Source organism: Crocodylus siamensis, chromosome 12 (genome assembly GCF_052110815.1).
Source record: "Crocodylus siamensis isolate JL-2025a chromosome 12, ASM5211081v1, whole genome shotgun sequence".
Classification (NCBI taxonomy): Eukaryota; Metazoa; Chordata; order Crocodylia; family Crocodylidae; genus Crocodylus; species Crocodylus siamensis.
In genome coordinates, this window is record NC_143406.1 from 33,837,366 (window position 1) to 33,858,035 (window position 20,670).

Sequence of the window (20,670 nt, forward strand, 5' to 3'; positions counted from 1 at the left end):
GCCCCACGCTGGTGCGTTCGAACCTGCTCCGGGCCCCTGGCAGCCAGCGAGAACTACATTTCCCAGCCTCCCCTGCGCTGGAAGGAACGCGCTGAACGGCAACAGGCACGCGAGGCCTCCTGGGAGTCGTCGTTTGAGCTCCCCGACGTGGCTCGGGCCGACTCCATTTCCCGTCCCCCCCCGCGGCGGGACCGGAAGGAGGGAGGACGGAGTCCCCCGGGCTAGCGCAAAGCCTCCTGGGAGTGGCAGTTCTTCCGCACGCGGAGGCTCGCGAGAACTACATCTCCCGTCCCGCCGAGGGGGCAGAGCGAAGCCGCGCGCGCACGGCCCGCCGGGTAGCGTAGTCCGCCCGCCGCCGGCGGCCCATGGGCTCGGCCGGGCAACGAGGGAGAAACAACTACCAAGATGGCGGCAGGCGAGCGCGCAGCAAGGGAGTACGGGAGCTGCGGGAGGCCATACTGTTCAGGGCGTCGGGGCACACGCGGAATCGGCGGAGCGAGTGCTGAGTCGGTGCCGCCGCCGGCTTCCCCCTCGCGCCCGGACGCTGGGAGCCGCTTTGGAGCCGCGGAGGCTTGTGGGGCAGCTACAAGATGGAGGCCAACGGCAGCGGCAGCGGCAGCAGCAGCGACTCGGCTCCCGACTGCTGGGATCAGGCGGACATCGAGCCGGGCAGCGCCGGCCCTGGGTCCGCCCTGCCGCCCGCCGAGACTGAGGCCGAGGCTGAGGCCCAGCAGCAGGAGCTGCTCCTCGGCGCGGCCTTCAGCCGGCAGCTGAACGTCAACGCCAAGCCCTTCGTGCCCAACGTCCACGCCGCCGAGTTCGTGCCGTCCTTCCTGCGCGGGGGGCCGGCGCCCGGCCTGCCGCCGCCCTCGCCCCCGCCCGGCCTACCGCCACCTCCGCCCGGCCTGCCACCCCACGGTAACCGCCGGGCCGCTCCCTGCGCCCTCCGGGATGGGGCCATTTTGGGGGGGCGCGGGGCGGCCGCGCTGCGTGGGAGGGGAGGCGGGAACGGGAGTGGGGCGCGGCGGCGTGGGGCAGCGCCCGGGGGCTGGAGAGGGCAGGGCTGCTGCGCCTCGTGCCGGGAGTGTCCGCACCTTCCGCCTTCTCCTCAGGGGGAGTCACGCTAGCGAGGGGGGCCTGGGCAGCACGGGGCGGCGGCTGCTCACATCTCTAGCCTCCTCTGGGAGGTTTCGATGGTCCCCTCTGGCTCTTCATGATTTTCCTTCTAGCCTGATATGGTTTCCCATGGTGCTGGGGGCTGGCAGCACTCGAGGAAAGTCACCCCTTGCCTTCCCTTCTCAAGGGTTGCTCAGTGCCCCGTCGTTATGCCATATAGGTGTGTGCGCACTGAAGCACTGTCTGGTTATTAATTCCAGCTCCAAATCAAAGATCCTTCCAAATGTGGCCGAACTTCCTGGCAGGCCCCTCGTGTCACTCTGGACTAAGGAATTTGAAACTTGAGAGTGATGCTTAAAACCCTGCTATCTGTCTCTGAAATCTTCCTGTAGTCATACTAGCAGCTATGAGACGGCCCTGTGTTTCATGGGTCAGGGTTGCACAGCATAGCCTGTTTCTTACACGGCTGCTCATCACACACGCTGGCTGCCCATGGCCTACTAATTGTGGCATACTTTTTAATACCTAAATTAGTATTATACTCTGCTTTATATTTGACTTCCATTTCACAATTGAAGCTGATAGGAGTCATTTCATGTTTGATTATTTTTGTTTCTAAGGGTATAATAAATCGCAACACTAAAATGTCACTTTCTTACATTATGTTGTTAGGTTGTAGGTTCACAAAGCTCGATTTACTCTAAAATCAAATGCTTTCTGAGCTTATAATACACTTTAGCCAAGGTGCCGTGTGGGGAGGTTGATCATTGGCATGTCTTGTGGCAGTTTCTTACTTTGAGGAAATGTTTGACAAGACTCCTGGATTTTTCTTAAAATAGCCTGTGAACATTAAAGCAAGATATAAAAGAGAGACCAACAGCTGCCCCCCCCAACATTTTACATCTTTTTCTGTGATTCCCAGCTGTCACCTGAAGGAAATTATTAGGGCTTACTCTGTACGTTAAACAAGGAATCTTCATGGGGTTTTTAAAAATTTCGTTGCCTCTATTTGAATTATTCTGTATGCAATAGCTCTCCCCACCTTTGTCTTTTGAGTTTGATTCCTTGGTAGGTTTGGCAGTTTTTGCTCACTTGTTTTCCCTCCACAGTTTCTATTCTGCAAATTTCATTTCTCTCCCTCCTGAGGCTTTGGATCATGGATTCTATTTTTCCAAATAGAACTTTGTAACCTCCATTAAGCTCTGCTGGTACTCTTAGCTGACAAAGCTATGCCAAGATATCATAGCCTAATGTGAATGAAATGGTGCCACCAGAAGGGTTCTGTGGTTAGGGGAGCTTGTGTAACCAGCAACAGCAAAACTCCAGTGTATCCTGTCTCCATAAGGGGTCTTCACTGCTGTAGTTCCTGTGGCAGCTGCCCTGTAATGTGTAGGGGAATGGTTGTCAACATCTTTAGATTCAAGGCATCTGTCAGAAAATGCCGGCTCTTAGTTTTCACTTGTTTGGGGGTTTTTTGTTTTTGTTTTTTACTGTAGAAAAATAATAGAGCAGTTCTTCTGTTGCAAAGAATTCAGATCTGATCAGCATGTTTTAGCACTACTATAGAGTCCTACTTGAAATCTCTCTGGGTTTATCTTGTGAATCAGGTTTGCACACCCAACAGTGCTAATAATTGAGTATTAATTCCCTCTTTGAGAATCACTGATATATATAAACAGTCTGACTACTGAAGTCCAGTCAGTCTTCTTGGTATGCAGCAGAGTGGCTATTCTCACCAATCTTCTTCCTACCTGCTGAGTATACTGTCTATTAGCACTCTGATTCAGAGTGCCTGCCTTTCAAGGTTTCAAAAGTTTAGATGGTTACATTACTAGCTATTATATATGGGTACTCCTTGTACTAAGCTGTTGTATATGAAAATCATTTTAGTGTGTCTTGTAGTAACCATTTTCCATTAGAGGGTTTGCAACTCCAAAAATTAGTTTCTTTCTTCATTACTAGAAGTTGCCATGGCCCTCTGAGGTTTGATGTACCTGGTCACAATAAGACAATATTTGGTCTTAGCCTGCTGTGCCACAGGCTCCAGCTAATGAATATCTGTATATTCTCTGGCCAGGAGAGGTGGAGCTTGCCCTGCAAATATGTCAGTGCACCACTCATCTTGCGATTAGTCAGTGGTGCTGAATAGGTTATTTTGAGCCACAGAAAGTTTGCCTTCCCTCTCCCAGACAGTTAAGTGTTCTGCAGCAGTCAGCCTGTCGGCTTGTGGAAGAGTTTGGTTCGTGTTTATTATCAGTCTTATAGTCTGTCGGAATAATATTAGTTACTATGCCAAGTCATTAGAGAAATATGTAAAAGTTTAGATGTCAAGTAAAATGAGTTAAGTCACCTAAATTTAGTTTCTAGTAACACTTTCTGCCATAAACCCCTTCAGTATTCAGTCTCTTTAGGAGAAAATTCATACTTTAACAAAAAGAGTTACAGATCAGGATAAGGTGAACAAGTAGACCAAGATATCCAGGACTGATTGTGCTTGCTGGATGTAACTAGTAGCATTGTTTCCTTTTGTAAATCGTAAATTTCCTTATTATGGTTTTAACATTTATTGAGTAGACTAGGTCAGGAGTTTTCAACCTTTTTTAACAAGTGTGCTCCTTCTGTCTCAAAGTGTCAGCTCATGTACCCCTTTATAGGGAACCGGTGGGGGGGGGGCAGATCGAGACTCCACACGGTGAGGGAGGGAGTGGGGTTGGGGTGGAACGGAGCCACAAGCAGGTCATCTGGGAGGGGGGCCAGCTGCTGTTGCTGCTGCTGCACACACCCTGGGAGGGCATGGAAGGCATGTGCCCCCAGATCCGTGCATGGGGCTGGAGCTGCTGAGGGCTTGGGCCAGGGCTGCACCAGGCTCTTACCGGCAGGGGGCTGGCCTGGGCTGTGGGAGGAGAGCTATGGGGGTGGGGTGGGCTGCAGACACTCCAGAATTTGCCATAGCCCCCCCCCGACCCCCTCCTAGAGCAGCTGCTCTGAGCACAACCTAGCCTAACACCTGCACTGAAGAGCCTGGCCCCAGCCCAAAGTGACAGCCCGCCCTTGCTCCACACGCAGATCCGGGGTCACAAGTCCCCCATGCCCAGGGATGTGCACAGCAGTGAGTGCTTCCCCACCACCTAGCTCAGTCTCTGACCCTGGCTGGGCAGCCCCAGCCCCACTCCCTCCTCCACCACCGGAAAGTGGATCTGCCCCCCCCCCCCATAGACTTACCAGCTGGACCCAGCTACTTTTCACACTGCTGGGGTGTGCTGTTGGCTGCCTGTGCACTGTGCTGTGGCTGCACACGCATGCAGCATTTATCAGCCATATTATTGGCCACATCAGCCAAAAAAAGCAGATTGCTGACACACTCAGTTTTGCTTATTTCCAGTCTGATATGGGGCCGATGTACCGGTACACCTCTAATTTTTTCTCTTTTGTTCTGCGTACCCCCTATGAGCTTCTTAAGTAACCCTAGGGGTATGCACACCCCTGGTTGGCAACCACTGGACTAGATTAATGGTTTCAATGGCCCTTATGGCTTTTTAGTGAACTTTCATAAAAAATACGTAGGGGAACTTTTTTTTTATTTTTTCATATCTAAGAAACTCTCATCTAAAATTGATATCTAGATAGGTGGTCCCTTTGCCCTAGTCATGTATTAAGGACAAGACCTATATGCATGTAATTCCCCCTTACCCCACTCTTCTAGCCTTTTATGCGACTGAAATTCTTGTTTGGCTTAATGTGTGTCCCAAAATATTATGCATTCAGCTAGCTTGACAACATGTTAGTCTTTAGTAAGTACCAAATTCACCTTTTGGTTAGAAATGAAATGATGTTTCACATTAACACCTCATTCTAAGAGTATGTCTTTATTATAAGATACAAGAAAGATTTTTTTTAATGTAACACGTAGTTTTGCTTGAGGCTTAGGGTTTGAGTTGTGTGGGTTTTTGGTTTTTTTTTGTTTGTTTGTTTTTTGAAGGTCATTTAATATCTTGATCAAAGTACCAAAGAAAAAATGGTAAATTTACTTGAGCCAAAGTTGTATTTTGTGAGATTGCACAAGAATTTTAATTCTGACTTTTCTGAATTTCCCCCTCTAACTGTAACCATTGTCCTGTACAACCTTCCAGTAAACATACTAAGTATATGGGTGTCATGGACAAGTTGCACTTTTGTAGAAGCAGATTTTTGACGACTTTCTAAAGTCATCTCAATTTATTGAGATGAAAGCACCATATTTACTTAAATCCAAGACAAGATGTTCCCTTCACTTAGTAGGGGGTGAGGAGTGAATCTTGGATTTGAATACAAGGTGGGGTGGAAGGGAAGGAGGTGGCTGCTGCAGCTCTGACTGGCCCTCACCCAGGCTTGGAGCCACAGCCATTACCATCTCCCACTGCTGATGCCTCTGCTGCTACTTATGGTCCTGCCTTGTTTCAGGTCAGGGCATGGAGGATATGATCACTCCAGCTCTGGCCAGGCCACACAGTGGTGGTGGCAGCAGCTCCAAACCAATGCTGCCACTGCTGCTGTGGCCAAGCTGGGGCCAAAGCAGTCCTATGCTCCATGTCCTGGTTTGGTGTGTGGCTGGAGATAGAGCTGGAGGTTAAGCAGAAGGGACAGGTTGGAGGCAGAGGAGCAAGGCGGATTGGTGGGGGACCAGGTACCCAGACAGTATAGTGCCCCATGAGGAAGTTAGGCCCAGGACAGGAACCTTGAAGGGGGCAAGGGGCAGTGGACAGGCCACTTGACACCCCTGCCACCTGCCCCCCTACTGCTACTTGTCCTGCTACAGTGGTGAAGCGGATGAGCTGAAGATAACCTTCCAATAATTAGATTCTGTACATGGAAAAATTGTAACAAATTTACAAATTTTGCAAGGGTAGAATCTAATTATTAGGGGGAGGGTCATTTAAAATTCAAAGTTATCTTGGATTCAGATATTTCTGACCCTTGCAAATTGCTGCTTTGTCTCGCCATTCTGTAACACATAATTTAACTTCTTGTTATGCCTTATTGTTCTTCTCTAAACGCATGCAGCAGTTTTATTCTGGGCTCCCTCATTTTCCTGTTTCTGTTGAAGATTTAAACTGTTTATGTGTAAAGGAGTTAGAAGCAGGTAAAAGAAAATCATTATCTAGAATATGTTCATGAAGGTTAAAACTTATAAAATTGGTATGGAAGTAAAAATCAGATTATGATGAAACTGTTGAACAAGAGTGCATTGGGACTGTTGTCTTGAGCTTATTTTTATAGTATTTGAATGGTGACTAGGTTTTACAGAAAATCCTATTAGTATGGTCCTGAAGTTTGCTTGTGAGTTTTACTCTATTTTGTGGTATGGTTTTAAATAGCTTTTGAAGATTGCAGTGGCTTTGGTAAACAATTTTGTGTGTGTTATAAAGGAAGGACAAAATATTGAGGTGGAGTGGAGGAGAGATCAGTCTAGGTATTGCGTTACTTTTAGTGGGATTAATATTAACAGTTCCTTTAACGTCTTGATTGCTACCTGCAAATTGCAGAAACTATTTAGCAACAACAATAGGTTTTGCTTAAAAGAGTAGCAAGCATTGTCAAGTAAAAGCAAAGACTTTAGAGATCGTTTCATACTCTCTGCATCTTGACTGGTGTGCATTAGTTTTGAGGTGATTCTCTAGAAGCAGCTGAATGCTTTTAACCTCTAAACACTGTCAATACATTCTTCCTTGAATCAAACAAACTGATGCATCCTCTGTCTCTTCTCTGACCTGTAATTTTTTTTTTAATGTTGATTATCCTCCTCTACTTTAGTTGTAGGTTCTTTATATCCCAGCCTTAAACTGGTACTGAAAAATAGGTTTTCAAATTTATAATCTTTTTATCAAAGCTTACCTTTTCAGAATGAATGTAGTAACTTACTTATAACATCACGTTAACAAAAATAATCTAGTCTGATTTATGTATTTTTCTATAACCTGTATGGACATTATAGGTCCTACTCTTCTTTCTAAAATGTTATGTATAATCATTACTGGTCTTTGTTTAACTTAACTTTTCATCTTTTGCAAATAAAAATCTAGTCCTGCTACCTAACTAGATCCTGAGTTTGCAGTAGACAAGCAGTTCCTCTTCAGAAACTGTTCAAAATTAGGATTTATACAATGGCTTAAATTTCTATGTATATAGTTTCTTAATGTTTACATTTAGCTATCTGCTTATAGCACTGCATTGGGGAGAATTGACAATGTTACTTGTAATGTTCTTTCTGTATGTAATTCTCTGCATCTTTCAGATAATTCTTGATCACATGATAGTAGATCAATACCATATGATTCTTGAAATGTCAATAAATAGTATGGATTCTTGTTAAACTAGCGTAAAATGAAATCTTTATTTGGGTGATAACTTAGCGTTCTCTAGACTGCAAGTCTGGTTCCATGTTGGCTGACTTTAATCCAGCATTTGAGTACTTAACAGGAGGTGTCAGCTTGACATCTAATAACAAAATTACGTCAAAAGTAGTTCCCAAGTTCCATGACCACTTTCTGGTTTTACAGATACATTTCTTTACTTTTAAAATGTTTTCCTTTTTAATGTTGGTATGTAAAATGCCCAAATAACAAAAGCAGCACTGACTATATTGGGGGGGAGGGGTACAGTAGAACTGAGTGCATTTGGGCATTGCTTTATATAAACTTAAGATTAAGAAAGAGTTGGGGTTTTTTTGATTTTCCTAATAGCTTTCTGCCATATGTATGTTCTGACAAGAAGTTTTGAACAGGCCCTTAAGTTAATGTGAAAATGCTGTTTCTCAAGTCATAATGTTTGGAATAGAATTTGAAGTTAATCTTTTCCCTGTTCTAGATATCCCAATCAGATGTATAAAGCTAGATGATCCATACAGGTAATGCAGGAATTCCAAAAAAAATGTTTATTATGATGGCTGTAATACCTTGGGTGTTAGAAACAATGTGTATCAGTTGTTAGGGGCACTTACCTTGCAAGATTCTTGGTTAAGTAATAGGGATGTTTAGTTTTTCTCTGAATTCACTAAGGGTATGAGCTGTCTCCATTGGAAGCCTTAATTGTCCAAATGTTGAGCCTGATTCCTTGAATTCATGGCTCAGTTAAATCTCATATTCTGAAAGATTCCTGGGCTTTTAGATGAGTGGTTTTTCTGGAAATTATGTAGGCTACGGTAATGCATTGTTGTGTGGCAGCATGTGGATTTCAAATCAGAAGTACTGTAAGAAACTTTACCACAAGCATCTTTACTATGGACAAAGTATTTTCTTATTGCCTATTAGCAAATGTGATTAAAATCTTAGTAAAGATCAAGCAATTTTGTAGTTTTCCTGTGGATTGCTAGGTTGAAGAAAATTCTACCTTCTCCTGTTAGTAGGCTAAAATTGCCTTGTCTTCACTAAGATTTTACCATACGTTAGTTACAACCACCTTGTTTCCTTAATGAAGACAGGGTGGAGGGTGTGAGTGGGGGCAGGAGAAAGTTTCAGTAGATCATTTTAATCACTGTGTATATCCGAGGTGAATTTCTGAAACCATTTCTGTAAACACTTTCTCTTTTCTACAAAAATGTAAATGTTGATCATATGCAATACTGTCTTTAACTAGATCATGCTGTTTTGTTGTGCATTAACTAAGAATCTTGTTATTTCTGCTCTAAAAAGTATAAGTCAGACTTCTAATAACCTTTCCAGTTTAATTTTCTTTCTCTATTTCCTCTCTAAAGGAAAGGTAAACATCTGTTACATAACTGCATAAGAACTGCTAAGGCCATATGGCTATTTTGTAAATATGGTAATAAAATCAGATATTTAAATCTCAAACATAGAATAGTGGTGGAGTCCTTGGGTTATTCACTGTATATTTAGTGTGAGCATCTTGCATTTTTTTCATTCTTCAGCATCTCAGTAATTCCTGGGAAGGAGTTTCTGGTGCTTGAAAGAAGCTGACCAGGAACATGTCAGCTTTGCTCTATACAGTATGCCCATGGTTCTTGACCTTTTCAGACTCCCGGTTTACTTGAAGAGAAGCTTTGGGCTAAGGCTGTTCTGTCCCTAGTCAGCAAAAGTCCAAGTTTCCACCCATGCAAGACAGGTAGAATGAAAGGGAAAATTAGAATCTCTGTGAGCAGTACTTTAGCAGAGTACTTCAGAAAAGGTGAAGCATAAAATGTTAGAAGTGTACCAATATATCAGTCTGATATCAGATCAGCGTCACTATAAAGAAAATTGACTATATTGGAAACGATGTGGAAGATATTTTGGCCGATAAGTGCTTGTGTGCGTGCACAGCACAGCACACAGGCAGTGAGGAGCACGTCCTGGCGATGTGGAAAGCTGCGTGAAAGGGGAGTGAAGGGGCATGGGGGTGCAGATCGACATCTCCCACAGGGAGGAATGGAGTGGGGCTTGGACTGGGGTAGGTGCCATCCAGCCAGAGAAGGCACGGGATGGAGCCGTGGCTTGTGGGAGGTGGGGTGGGGAGCAGCTCCCATTGCTGTGCACAGCTCGGCCTGTGGTTCCCACCACTGCTCTTGCCACATGTGCCCCAGATCTGCGTAGGGTGGGCTGTGTGAACTGCAGCTGCAGGCTGGGGCTGTTATGCTGTGCTCAGGGTGGGAGTCAGCAACGCTGGGAGGGGACTATAGCAAAATTTGGGGTGGCTGCAGCCCCCCCATAGCCCTCCTTCCAGCACTGCTGCCCCAAACACAGCGCGACCCCTGGCCCCAGCCTGCAGTTGCAACCTGCTGTGCCCCACCCCACACAGGCAGATCTGGAGGCACCCCCCCCCCTCCACTCCCACCCTGTGCCCCCCAGACAAGCCATGGTTTGGTCCCACCCCAGATGGACAGCGCCTACCCCAGCCCTACTCCCTCACTACTGGGGGCATTGATCTGCACCCCCACGCACCTTCCTTTCCTCCTCCCCTTTCCACACAACAGACTTTCCAGCTGTATCAGAAATTGGATCAGTATCAGCCAATATGCCTCCTTAAAAATCGGCTATCGTGATTGTCCCCCAAAATCTGTGTACCCCAATAAAATATAATCATCAGCAAAACTGATTTTATGTAGTTAAAGTACTGTAGCTAAGAGAGACCCAACAATTTTCAAATATGTCTATTTCTTCAGCATCTTGTATCCAACTGCTTCTGACTCTTGACTAATAATTTTAATATTTGCACTGGATTTTATAGCCACTTTCTCATCTTCATTTTTGTTTCCCAAACTATAGCATTTTCCTATACACACACAACTAATTTCACTTCAGTGTAAACATATTTTCAAAACCATTTATGCTGTTTTTTATCAATGGAAATAAGCAATCTAAAATACTACTGCTTCTGTCTTTATCATCTTGTATGCCTTTTCAACCATTAAAAATAAAATAAAATGGTATTTCAGAGAGAGGACCATGACCTGCTTTTTATGGTCATTTTCTTTCAGCGTCACTTGATGTTGGTTACTGCTTATGGAAATGTATGGAAGCACAAAACATAGCATATACAATAAAGCAACAGAATGTTTTCCATTGTATCTTTTTACCTTCAAAGTGCTATACTGTGATTATCTTTCAGCTACTGAATGCTGGACTTTAGTTACTTCAGTCAGTTGACCTGCCCTGAAAATCTTTCAAAAGGGGTCAGCATAGGCTTTCAGGATTGTTTGTTTTTTGCCATAGTCTCCCATTAAGCTACAACTAGCCTCAGGCCTCAGAATTGTTTGGAACATATCAAGGAAGTTGTCATTTTTTGGAATGTATTTTCTTTTTCCACATGGAGTAGGTAGTAAATTTTTCACATTCCCTCAATCATATTTTGGTTTTCCGTGTTAGGGAGAGCAATTCTGTCACCCAGAATCTGCTGAGGTGGGTAGAATTCTCATCTCTAAAACCTTTGAGAAAATAGCATCAAATTTACAAACACCTGAAAGGTGCAAACTATTTTTCCTTTGATATCAAAGAAACTGAGTTGGAAAAGAAAAGATATAATAAAGCTAAAAGAGTCTTATTCTAACAATGTGGTCACTATGTTTGCAGAGGTCCTCTCCTCGCTTGTTACATCTAGATATATTTAGAACTTTTAGTCCTTTATTGAAAGACATTCCCACCAGTGGGATGTCTTTCTGTTGGTATTGTGGTATTGAGAACTGAATGTTTAGCTGCATTTATATCCAAATCTCTGTCACCTGGTTCTGTGACGTTTCTCTGAATGCAGCCCAAAATGGTACTTAGCTTTTTTGCTGTTGCCATTGTTATATGGCAGCTTTGTGTATAATTTGCCTTGAGCTGAGCAGTACGGCTACTATGATGGTCAGTCATAATCCCTCTTTCTCAGTGTGCTAGTTCCTACTTCTCTCTGTCTGTCTGTCTCCTTGGGTTGGGGAAGGAAGAGTTGTTACTTTTTTACTGCTGTCTCCAAACTTTGTTGTTAGAAACCACCACAGAGAACTTCAGAATATGTTACAAACACAGTCAGTTTAGGCAACTCTATGTACTTACCATAGTGTTTCTATATCAAGACATGCAGAAGTATAGCATACACTAAATAGTTTTTCCATATGGTGTCTGCCTACAACTGGACATTTCAGCCGTAAAAATGAATTCCTTAAACTCTTTTGCTCATAAAAATGAGCTTGTAATGGAAATGGTTTTACAGCTTTCACTAAGTGCACTGTGGCCAACTGAATTTTGGGACATGCTTTATTCTAGAATAGGGTTTTAATGTCAAACCTAGGTTCTGGTTCTAGCTGTGTCACTCAATTCCTGTCCTACATTGGATGAGTAAGGTGACTGCCTGTCTGCTTCCCATCTGTAAAATGGGAGTAGTAATCACTTTTGTAAAGAATCTTAAAGTACTCTGATCTGATGAGACCTGCTATGACCAGCAGTACGATTACTGCAAGAATTCAGTTATTATGGTTCTCGATTCTTTGAAGTGAGCTGCGTCTTCTGTGTTATATGTTAATTGGTCTCAGATTGTTGCCCTGGACATGCTAATGCTCTGTTACTTTTGTTCATTCTCTTAGTGCAGTGTACCCACTGACTATGACCCACATTCACCCCTGCTTGCAGTCCTTGTTCTCTGGCACTGTCAGACTAGTTTCTGACAGCCTGTAATGATCACACAATACAGATCTAAAGCAAAGTGATTGAGAGTCTAGTCTCTCTCTTGCTTTGTTTTTTATTTTGGGAAGATCTATTTTATTTTTCAAATTCACTTTACATATATTTCAAGTTGCTCAAATAATGCAGGAGTTGAATTTGTATGCAGTAGGATTGGAAGTGAGTTGGTAACACAACCAAGTAAAAGGTGTGGCATGATTATGTGGTTAGGGCAAAGGAAAGGTACAGTATGGATGACAGTACTGCTTTAACTTGCATAAGGGTTACTTTGGTCATTTCAAAGAAACTTGAAGCCTGAGATTAAACAGGTTAATGTTCTAGTCTAGGTTTATTTGTGGAATACTGTTGTGCCTATATGTAAAATGTCCCAAAAGGTCAAGGTATAGTGACTGGTTGGAACAGGGTGCTTCTGGTAGGTTAAATAATTAGTTACTACTTAATGTGAGTCTGGTGGTACTGTGTTTGCAGATCCATTATAAAAGTGCTGTGAAGATTGGTGAAATTGTCCTACTGGCATCTAATGGCTTTGTGAAGTCTCCTAGAATATTTTGCTTCTTAGAGCTGTGCTAGAGACTGTATAGTGGGTACTCAAAGGGCATACAACTAAAATAGTTGTAGTGCTAGGAAAAATGAGGGAGACTATATTAACCATATCAAGATGAGGATGCAGTACATCAGTGTTGCTCAACCTTTTGGCCTCATGGTCCAGATAAACAGCACAGGGCTGATTCATGGGCTAGATTCCTCATGGTGTCCAGCACTGTGCTGCCTGAACCTGGCCCTGCATGCCAAAATTTAGTCCTATGCCATCCCAGCCTTTTGCACCTGATTTAGCATGCATGTCCACACTTTCCAGCCCACCAGGCTCTGTACAGTTCTGGAAACTTGGCAGTAGGGGAGCAGCAATTAGTGTTACCACTGACACCAAACTTTCAAACCTGTGGTGAGCTCTGTGGGCCAGGGGTTGAACACACCTGCAATAAAATCGTTTATGCTTTATTTGGCCCAGCTACAAATGTTTAGACTGTCAGTTAAAAAAGAAAGGCCTTGCTAGTAGTTTCAGATTTTTAGGTTTAAAAAAATGAATTTACCAGTCACTTGGTTTTTATTTTTTTGCTATGTCGGTAATCATAGAAGGTCTTTTAACCTTCTTTAGCCCATTTCAATTTCCTGCTTGATCCTTCAGCAAAATTCTAAATTTCTTCAATTCTAAAAATGCCTATATGAGAGATTTTTTTATAATTCTTTCATACAATGTTGACATCACAAATGAAATATTACTTCATTACAGATAGAGACATTCAACTACAGATGTTACCAGCCCAAATATGCACAAAAAAATACCAAAAAAGGCTGAGCAGGTGAACTGCATCTATAGAAACATCTTTCATTAAACTTTTTCATAGTAAATCTTTCCAGAGGAGGGGAAATTACCCAAGAAGTAGCTAATCTAGTTCTTAAAGCAATAAGCAGAGTTCTTTAGAGATTCAAGCATGTAGTTAATGCCATTTGCACAAGGGGGGATTTTTTTAATATAGCATTCTTTTGATAACATTGATAAAGCTGCCATTTTGCAAGTATCTTGTAATAGGTTAAATCCAATGACTTTCCTTTAAAAGGGAATCTTTTATTTAAGGTGCATCTTCAGAGTCTTCTCAGGAGGAACAAACAGCATCTTGTGAAGGTAATTGAGTTTTGGTTTTTTTTTGCAATTTATTTAAAAAAATCAAATTTTCTTAATCGCACACAAGGCAATTGCAGCACAAGATATTAAAAACAAAAAAACCCAAAACAATCTGTTAAGGTACTTGTTTGGCCCCTGGTACTATACTGAAGTATTCAAATAAAACCTTAAATATTTTTATCCTTAAACCCTTTGCTATTATCCCCATTTGCCTAGGCTAATACCCTAACTGCTGGACTTTCCATCTCATTACAATGTTCATTTCAAACTTACGTTAAATTATTATTGGTGTTGTGTTAAACTAATATACTTACTGCTTCATGTTTTTGGTTTAGGTTCAAATGCTGCTGTTAATATGGATGTATCAGAACCTGTTGGTAAGATGAAAATTGCTTTACTATAACAGGTCTATAAAGGGCTTCTAATATCACTTGTGTTAATTCACAAGTGAGCTAAACTAAAGCTGCCTTAATTGAGCCTTTGCAATTTTTGTTGGTACAGAAATTGTCTGCTTTGTGCCTAGATTGGAAAAGAGTTACTAGGATATTTAAAATACCACTGCAATAATTTTTGTGATGGCAGATGTATTGGGATTATTTGAACTTTGAGTAGGAATACCCTGCACTTCTATTTAAAAATCTTATTTCAAATTGCAGAATGGATTTTTACTATCTTCTGGTTTGGAATTGACAAGGTGGAATATAATAATGCTGTATTTCTCCTAATTTTCTGTGAACCTTAAATTTAAATTGTTCTTTTGTTTCTAAAATGATGATGTTTTTCAGAGCAGTTTTGGTGCAGATGTGTGACTGTAATTGACTCTCATGCTGTTCTGAGCCTATGGTTAGGTTTACTTTTTGCCATAGAAGTGCTGCTTTGTTAAAATAGAATTCTCCTAATCTGTGTGAGTCAGTTTTCTGATGTCAGCAGACAAACTGGTTTGAAAGCTCCCCATACTATCCACTTCAGAACCAAACAAACTGCCTGTTTAATGTAGCAGGGCACAAGCTAGGCTAAAAATTAAAAAGACACCAAACTAGTTATTCATAGAATCAAAAATAGTTTCTAGCTCTTTTTGATTTAATGTCTTAATCTATTTGAATAGTCCCTCTTTTTTAACCTCTAGTGGAAAATGGAGAGACAGAAATGTCCCCTGAAGAATCATGGGACCACAAAGAAGAAACAAGTGAAGTAGAACTTGGAAGTGGCCCATCAGGGGATGCAGGAGCTACTGAGGAGGGTGCCCAGGAAATGATGGAGGAAGAGGAAGAAATGCCAACACCTAAATCAGTGGTAGCACCACCAGGTGCTCCTAAAAAAGAACATGTAAATGTAGTATTCATTGGACATGTAGGTAAGTTGTAAATACCAGTTTCAGGGCAAGGGATGCAGAATACTTGTAATGTATGTTTCACTATACTTTGAGGTTTTATGTAATGCAGCCCCTTTAGTCAAGCCAATTATAGTTTTCTTTCTACTTCTGTAGGTTACTTGTTTCACTGAAAATATAAGTGTTTTCTTACTTTTACAAAAATCCTGTCTGCTGTTCGGTGTTAGGAAATCACTTTAGAATGAACAGGGCTTTCCTCCTGACACTGCATAGCAAGTGTTATGAATAAGTAGCAGGGGTCCAGAAATTGCTCTTTATATCCGTGGGAACTGGGTGTACCAAAGGTTAATCATACTTCCTCCTTAGAAGATGAAAGTATGCATCCTGCCTTGACAAGGTCATAGTACCGTGTTTTAATAATGCTGCTGTGTTAGTCTTTCTAAAGCAGTAATAGGTCAGAAAAGGGTAGGAGAGGGCCTGCATTTTTTCAGAATAATATCCATGCTTGTGGCTTGTCTGATGAGAATCTGGTTGGTGGTTTAGGTAAGGAGTACCCAAACATCTCCTGCGAAGGATTTAAAAATGTTTTGCTGGAAAACAATGGTCCCTTTCTGTCCCTGGTAAGATTGCAACTTAAATACTGCTGTTTTGCAACCAAGAGAATATTGACAACTTGCAGAATCAAAAAATAAAAATAAATGGAGAGGTAAACTCAGGATTTAAGTTGCTAAATGCTATGGGCTAGGGCAGGGGTAGGCAAAATATGGCCCCGATCCAGCCTGCCAACTCATTGATCTGGCCTATAGGGAGCTGGTGGTTCCAGCTGTCGCATTGTGTTGGGTGGGCAGGTATGTCCTGACCCTGTCCAGAGTTTAAACCAGCTCCCATTCCACACACTGGGGCTGCAGCTGACTTGCTGATACAGCAGCATTGCTTGCGGACCCAGGAGGACACCCCGATCCACAAAGGGAAGCAGCTGACTGCATCCACAGCTGATGCCAGTTCTTGCCTAGCACTGCTTCTGCTGTATGGGCTGGGATCTGGTGTAAGCTGCAGGGTTTTGCTGGTGGTGTGGAACAGTTGGGAAGGCAAGGGAGAGGGAGAGGAATGTTGGGGGGAGAGGAGAGAGAGGCAGACAACTCTGCCCACGATGGGCGGCAGCAGCCAGCACTGGGCACCAGGCAAAGGCAAGACCCTGCAGGGGCATGCATGCCACTTCTGGGGCCCGTCTGCCTCTGGCTGCCCAGAACCCACTCCGGGGCTGCCCTGTGGCTTCTCCCCACTGCTGCCACCCGGCATCACCTCCAGGCCACCCTGGGCCCACAAGTAGTAGCAGCAGTAGTGGGGAGGAGATGCAGGGCAGTCCTGGTGTGGGCTCCAGGCAGTTGCAGCCAGAAGGGCCCTAGAACTGGCAAGTGTGTCTGCTGACAGGCCAGGCTTTTGCCAGAAGCAGTGTTGGGTGGGCACCAGCGTCAGCTGTGGATGCAGGCAGCAGCTTCCCCCCTGGGGATCAGGGCATCTGCTTGAGCTCCTCCTTGGGTAGAAGGGCAGGCCAGAGGCTGACCCTGCTGAAGCTGTTGCACCAGCTCTTCCCCCTCCAAATCCCACATAGGAAGGTTTGGTGAGCTGCTTGGGTGGGGGGGCGCTAACTCAGCCAGTGACAGCTTCCCAAAACTCCTTGTGTGCCCCTTGGGCCCAAATAATTGCCCACCCCGGGCTAGGATCTTGCTTGAATTGTTTAGACTAGGATTTGGCTTACTTTGGAGCAGCAGGGAAGGTAATCAGACCTTTGCAGGGTGAATTTGTGTGCCATATGTTGCTGACCCCTGGTTTTAGACAGTTTGCAAGTAAACGGAAGGATGTGAAAATGAAAGGGTGTGGGTGGGATTGATTCTTGGAGTCTAATAGGGAAAACCATAACAATGTAATTTCATTGACCGTTCTTGTTTGTAGAATAGATTTCAAGAGAAATAGAAATTGCATTTCTTGGGATATTTTGAAACTAGATGACAGAGTGCTAGAACAGTGCTGCATGGTCAGGAAATAAGATCATCTCACTTTCACTTGCAATGTTTAATTTTTTTTAGTCTTCTTTTCTCTCTCTTTTCTCTTTAACCTTAAATTGAATTAATTTGTTAGCTGATTTTCTTTTTATGTTTGCCAGATGCCGGCAAATCAACCATTGGAGGACAAATAATGTAAGCAAGCTTACCTTTTACAGTAAGAGATTTCTGTAGATGTATAGTCTTGTACCGTGAATTAAAATGCATTAAGTATTAGTAATTTTGATGGCTTTTGTCAGTATAGATTAATATTTTAAGATGAATACCAAAATGGTATTTTATGATGAATGTTTATTAATTTGGTTTCTCATTGTCTTAGTTCTGCTGGAGTTAAAGAATCAAATCCGCTGATCTCCACAGGAGTGTCATTTACTTAATGGAAGCATAACTGTACAAAAGCCTGATTATTAATAACAAAAAGTAACAGTGTGTTCTTTAAAACGTCACTCCTTTTTTTTTTCCTGAAAGCTGACCTTTCAGCTGCTGTTCATCTACTCTGTTAAATTGTCCTTTTTGTAAGATTTAAAAAACTACTTGAGTGTACTTGGTGTCAGAGTTAGTTTATGAATCATAACTTCATTTAAAGTTATCAGATTATATACTGTCCATTTTATATAAATTAAGCCTGTTAAATGTATCTACAGTTTGGGTTCTTCTTTACTGAGAGAAATGAAAGTAATCTAGTTAGGTATTCAAGTCTTTATAAGTTGAATGGCATATATTAAGTGTGTGGGGGGGGGTGGAAATTGCTATATAAATATTAGTCTTCTGAAAGAAAGTATTGTCATAATTTTAAAATGATACTTCTAGTGACAAAGTGAAAGATCCCTGATTTTCCTTATCCTTTGATCAAACCAGAACGTAGGTCATCATAGTTGATCAAAACACTGTTTCATCCAGTCCAGTGGTTCTCAACCTTGTTAGGTTTGAGGCCTTCAGGAAATGCCAGCTCTTGGGTTTCTAACAATACTAAGATTGTGGCACACCATGTTACCTGTGAAAGGATCTGTAGGCATTCCAGGCTGCCATGTTACCCTGGCTGAGAATCACTGATATAGTCATCTTTTCTTCAGATAATGGTCAGCTCTGGGTATCTCTGACAATGCAAAAAACTCTGTATTAAACAAATCTGGAATAGCTTCGTTATAGGGGAAGCTGCTTTTTTAACCCCCACTATTCTGTAGTTGCTTTGGCTTCACAGATCATGCTGCAGAAGGAAACACGATTTTTAATATTTTATTATATCTGTATGCAGGTATCTATTTTTTCTATTCCTGCCAAAATGTTTATGTTCCGTAAACTAGTTTTGCTGTATTTTTTTTTCATTTTTACATTTATTGCCTTTAGTTTTGTTGAATCTTTTTTTTCTTTGTTATAAAAGAAAGTAAATAGAGTGCCTGTATTTTCTCTCTTTTATATGTTGCTGCCTTTATTATTTCCTTATGAGTAAAATATCAAATTGAAGCTTCTAAGGAAAAACACCACAAGGGACATGGTAGCATTAGACAAAGAGCACCTAGTATAGGTATGTAGGTGTTTTAATATGCAGAAATCAGTGGGTAATGGCACTTCCTTTACTTATCCAATCTAAGATGGGATGACTATTAAAGAAATACCTTTCTTTATCTTTCAGTCATTCCATTGCATTTTTTATGTAAAGTCATGTGTTAGGGTTTCTGACCCCTCCCCACCCCTCACCCAATCTACTTATTGGCTTTTGTGTATTCTTTAAATTGTCCATAAACTGAAGCATTTCCAAATTCAATACAAAAACAAATTTTTTGCATGGTGCTTTCATTGCACTAGCTGTCTAAAACAGTATCTCTTTGAAATGAGCTCATAGAAGTACATTTATGCCTTGTTTTATGTTTTACTTTCTTAATAGATAGCTACACCTTACACTTAAAATGGCAAGTTGTTTTTTGGAGGGTGGAAATTCCAGCTCTGCCCTTTTTAAACCATGCCTCAGTTCTGCAGAGTAATTTTATTCATATACCAGGAGATGAAAATGTAGTTGCCATGTTGTTAACGTAAAATATCTTCCTCCCTCCTTAGGTATTTGACAGGAATGGTTGACAAAAGAACACTTGAAAAATATGAGCGAGAAGCTAAAGAGAAAAACAGAGAAACATGGTATGAAATTTTGTTTCGTAAGACTGGAACAACTTATTTTTTTCAAGAGCTTCAGTGCAGACTGTGTTCTTTTTCCTTTATAGCACTTTATGCTAATTACCCCAGTATTTCTCTGGCTAGACTTCTTCAGCACGCTTGCATTTATACAGTGTGTTCAACATTGGAGCAGATTCTGCTTATCTGTCCTGCAGAACATTGCCTTAGCTATGGTGTTGCAGATCAGCAGATAGCTAGTGGCAGACCCTTCCCTTGTACATGAGAGAGAGATGAGGGAGGGAATTCACAAGCTGACAGTCTTTTGGGAGTAGGAAGAGATGGTGGCAAAAGTCTAGCCCATAATATTTTTCACATAAGCTGATAAAGGAAGGAGAAGCAGCCATGAATTTAGTTCGGTCACAGGCTGGAATGACCCTCCCCCCCCCCCCCCACTTCCCATCAAAATGTAGCAGCCCAGCCTGCTCCCTCCTTTCTCCTACTATAGCTCCTGGGTATCTGAGCTCCCTCTGAAAAATGCCTTCTGTTTCTTGGAGGGAATAGGGGGGCTTGAGCAGCAGCTGAGAACATTTTCAGGGGTAGCAGTACTGGAACCCTAGAGAGAGGTAGGTTTTGACCTGATTTAAATGCATTTTATGGTGGGACACCAGGTCTGGATCATGCCATGAGTTCATTTTACTGTGGCAAGCATGAGCAGAGACTGTCTTTATTCTGGTATCCTATGGTAAGCCTGTGGATTTTTCACAAAGACCCTGAATGCTTTGGGTATTTCTAGTCTGAATTCTTTGAATTGAAAATGAAAATATCCTAAATCATTCTCTTAACAAAATATGGCATAGTTGACAACAAAGCCTGGTTTCCACATTGTAGTCATTTGTCACATTTTTCCACAGTTGACAGGACTGAAGTTTGGGAGTTACTTTTTTCAAAGGTCTGCTAAACTTTTCTTGGTCAGAATTGATAGAGCAGAGGTTTTAGTGAGCAAAAGATTGTTATATGCATAATACTTTAAAGGTGTTAGGGGAAGGAGATTTTCTGCCTTGGTACCCTTTGTGGGGATTTACAGGCTGAGTAGGATCAAACCAGTTGGTCTGTTGCTGACAAGTCCAGGAAATTCTGAAGTGTGAGAGAGGGTATGATAGAGTTTGTGTAAGTAGGATTTGACCCCTTGATACAGTACTCACTAACAATACAACATTATGTTGAATAATAAATGAGCTAAAA

The 20,670-nt window shown here is 42.4% G+C and overlaps 1 protein-coding gene across 1 annotated transcript in view; it reads left to right on the forward strand.

Moving 5' to 3' along the window:
* Nucleotides 1-447: 447 nt before the first annotated feature.
* The window catches only part of GSPT1 (G1 to S phase transition 1), a 42,494-nt gene continuing 22,271 nt past the window's right edge, over nucleotides 448-20,670 (forward strand). Inside the window, exons 1-6 of the mRNA XM_090023428.1 lie at nucleotides 448-918; nucleotides 13,879-13,926; nucleotides 14,262-14,303; nucleotides 15,053-15,280; nucleotides 17,421-17,454; nucleotides 19,375-19,452. Coding sequence (XP_089879554.1) covers nucleotides 591-918; nucleotides 13,879-13,926; nucleotides 14,262-14,303; nucleotides 15,053-15,280; nucleotides 17,421-17,454; nucleotides 19,375-19,452 — 758 coding nt within the window. The 5' untranslated portion in view covers nucleotides 448-590. The remainder of the gene's footprint in view (nucleotides 919-13,878; nucleotides 13,927-14,261; nucleotides 14,304-15,052; nucleotides 15,281-17,420; nucleotides 17,455-19,374; nucleotides 19,453-20,670) is intronic.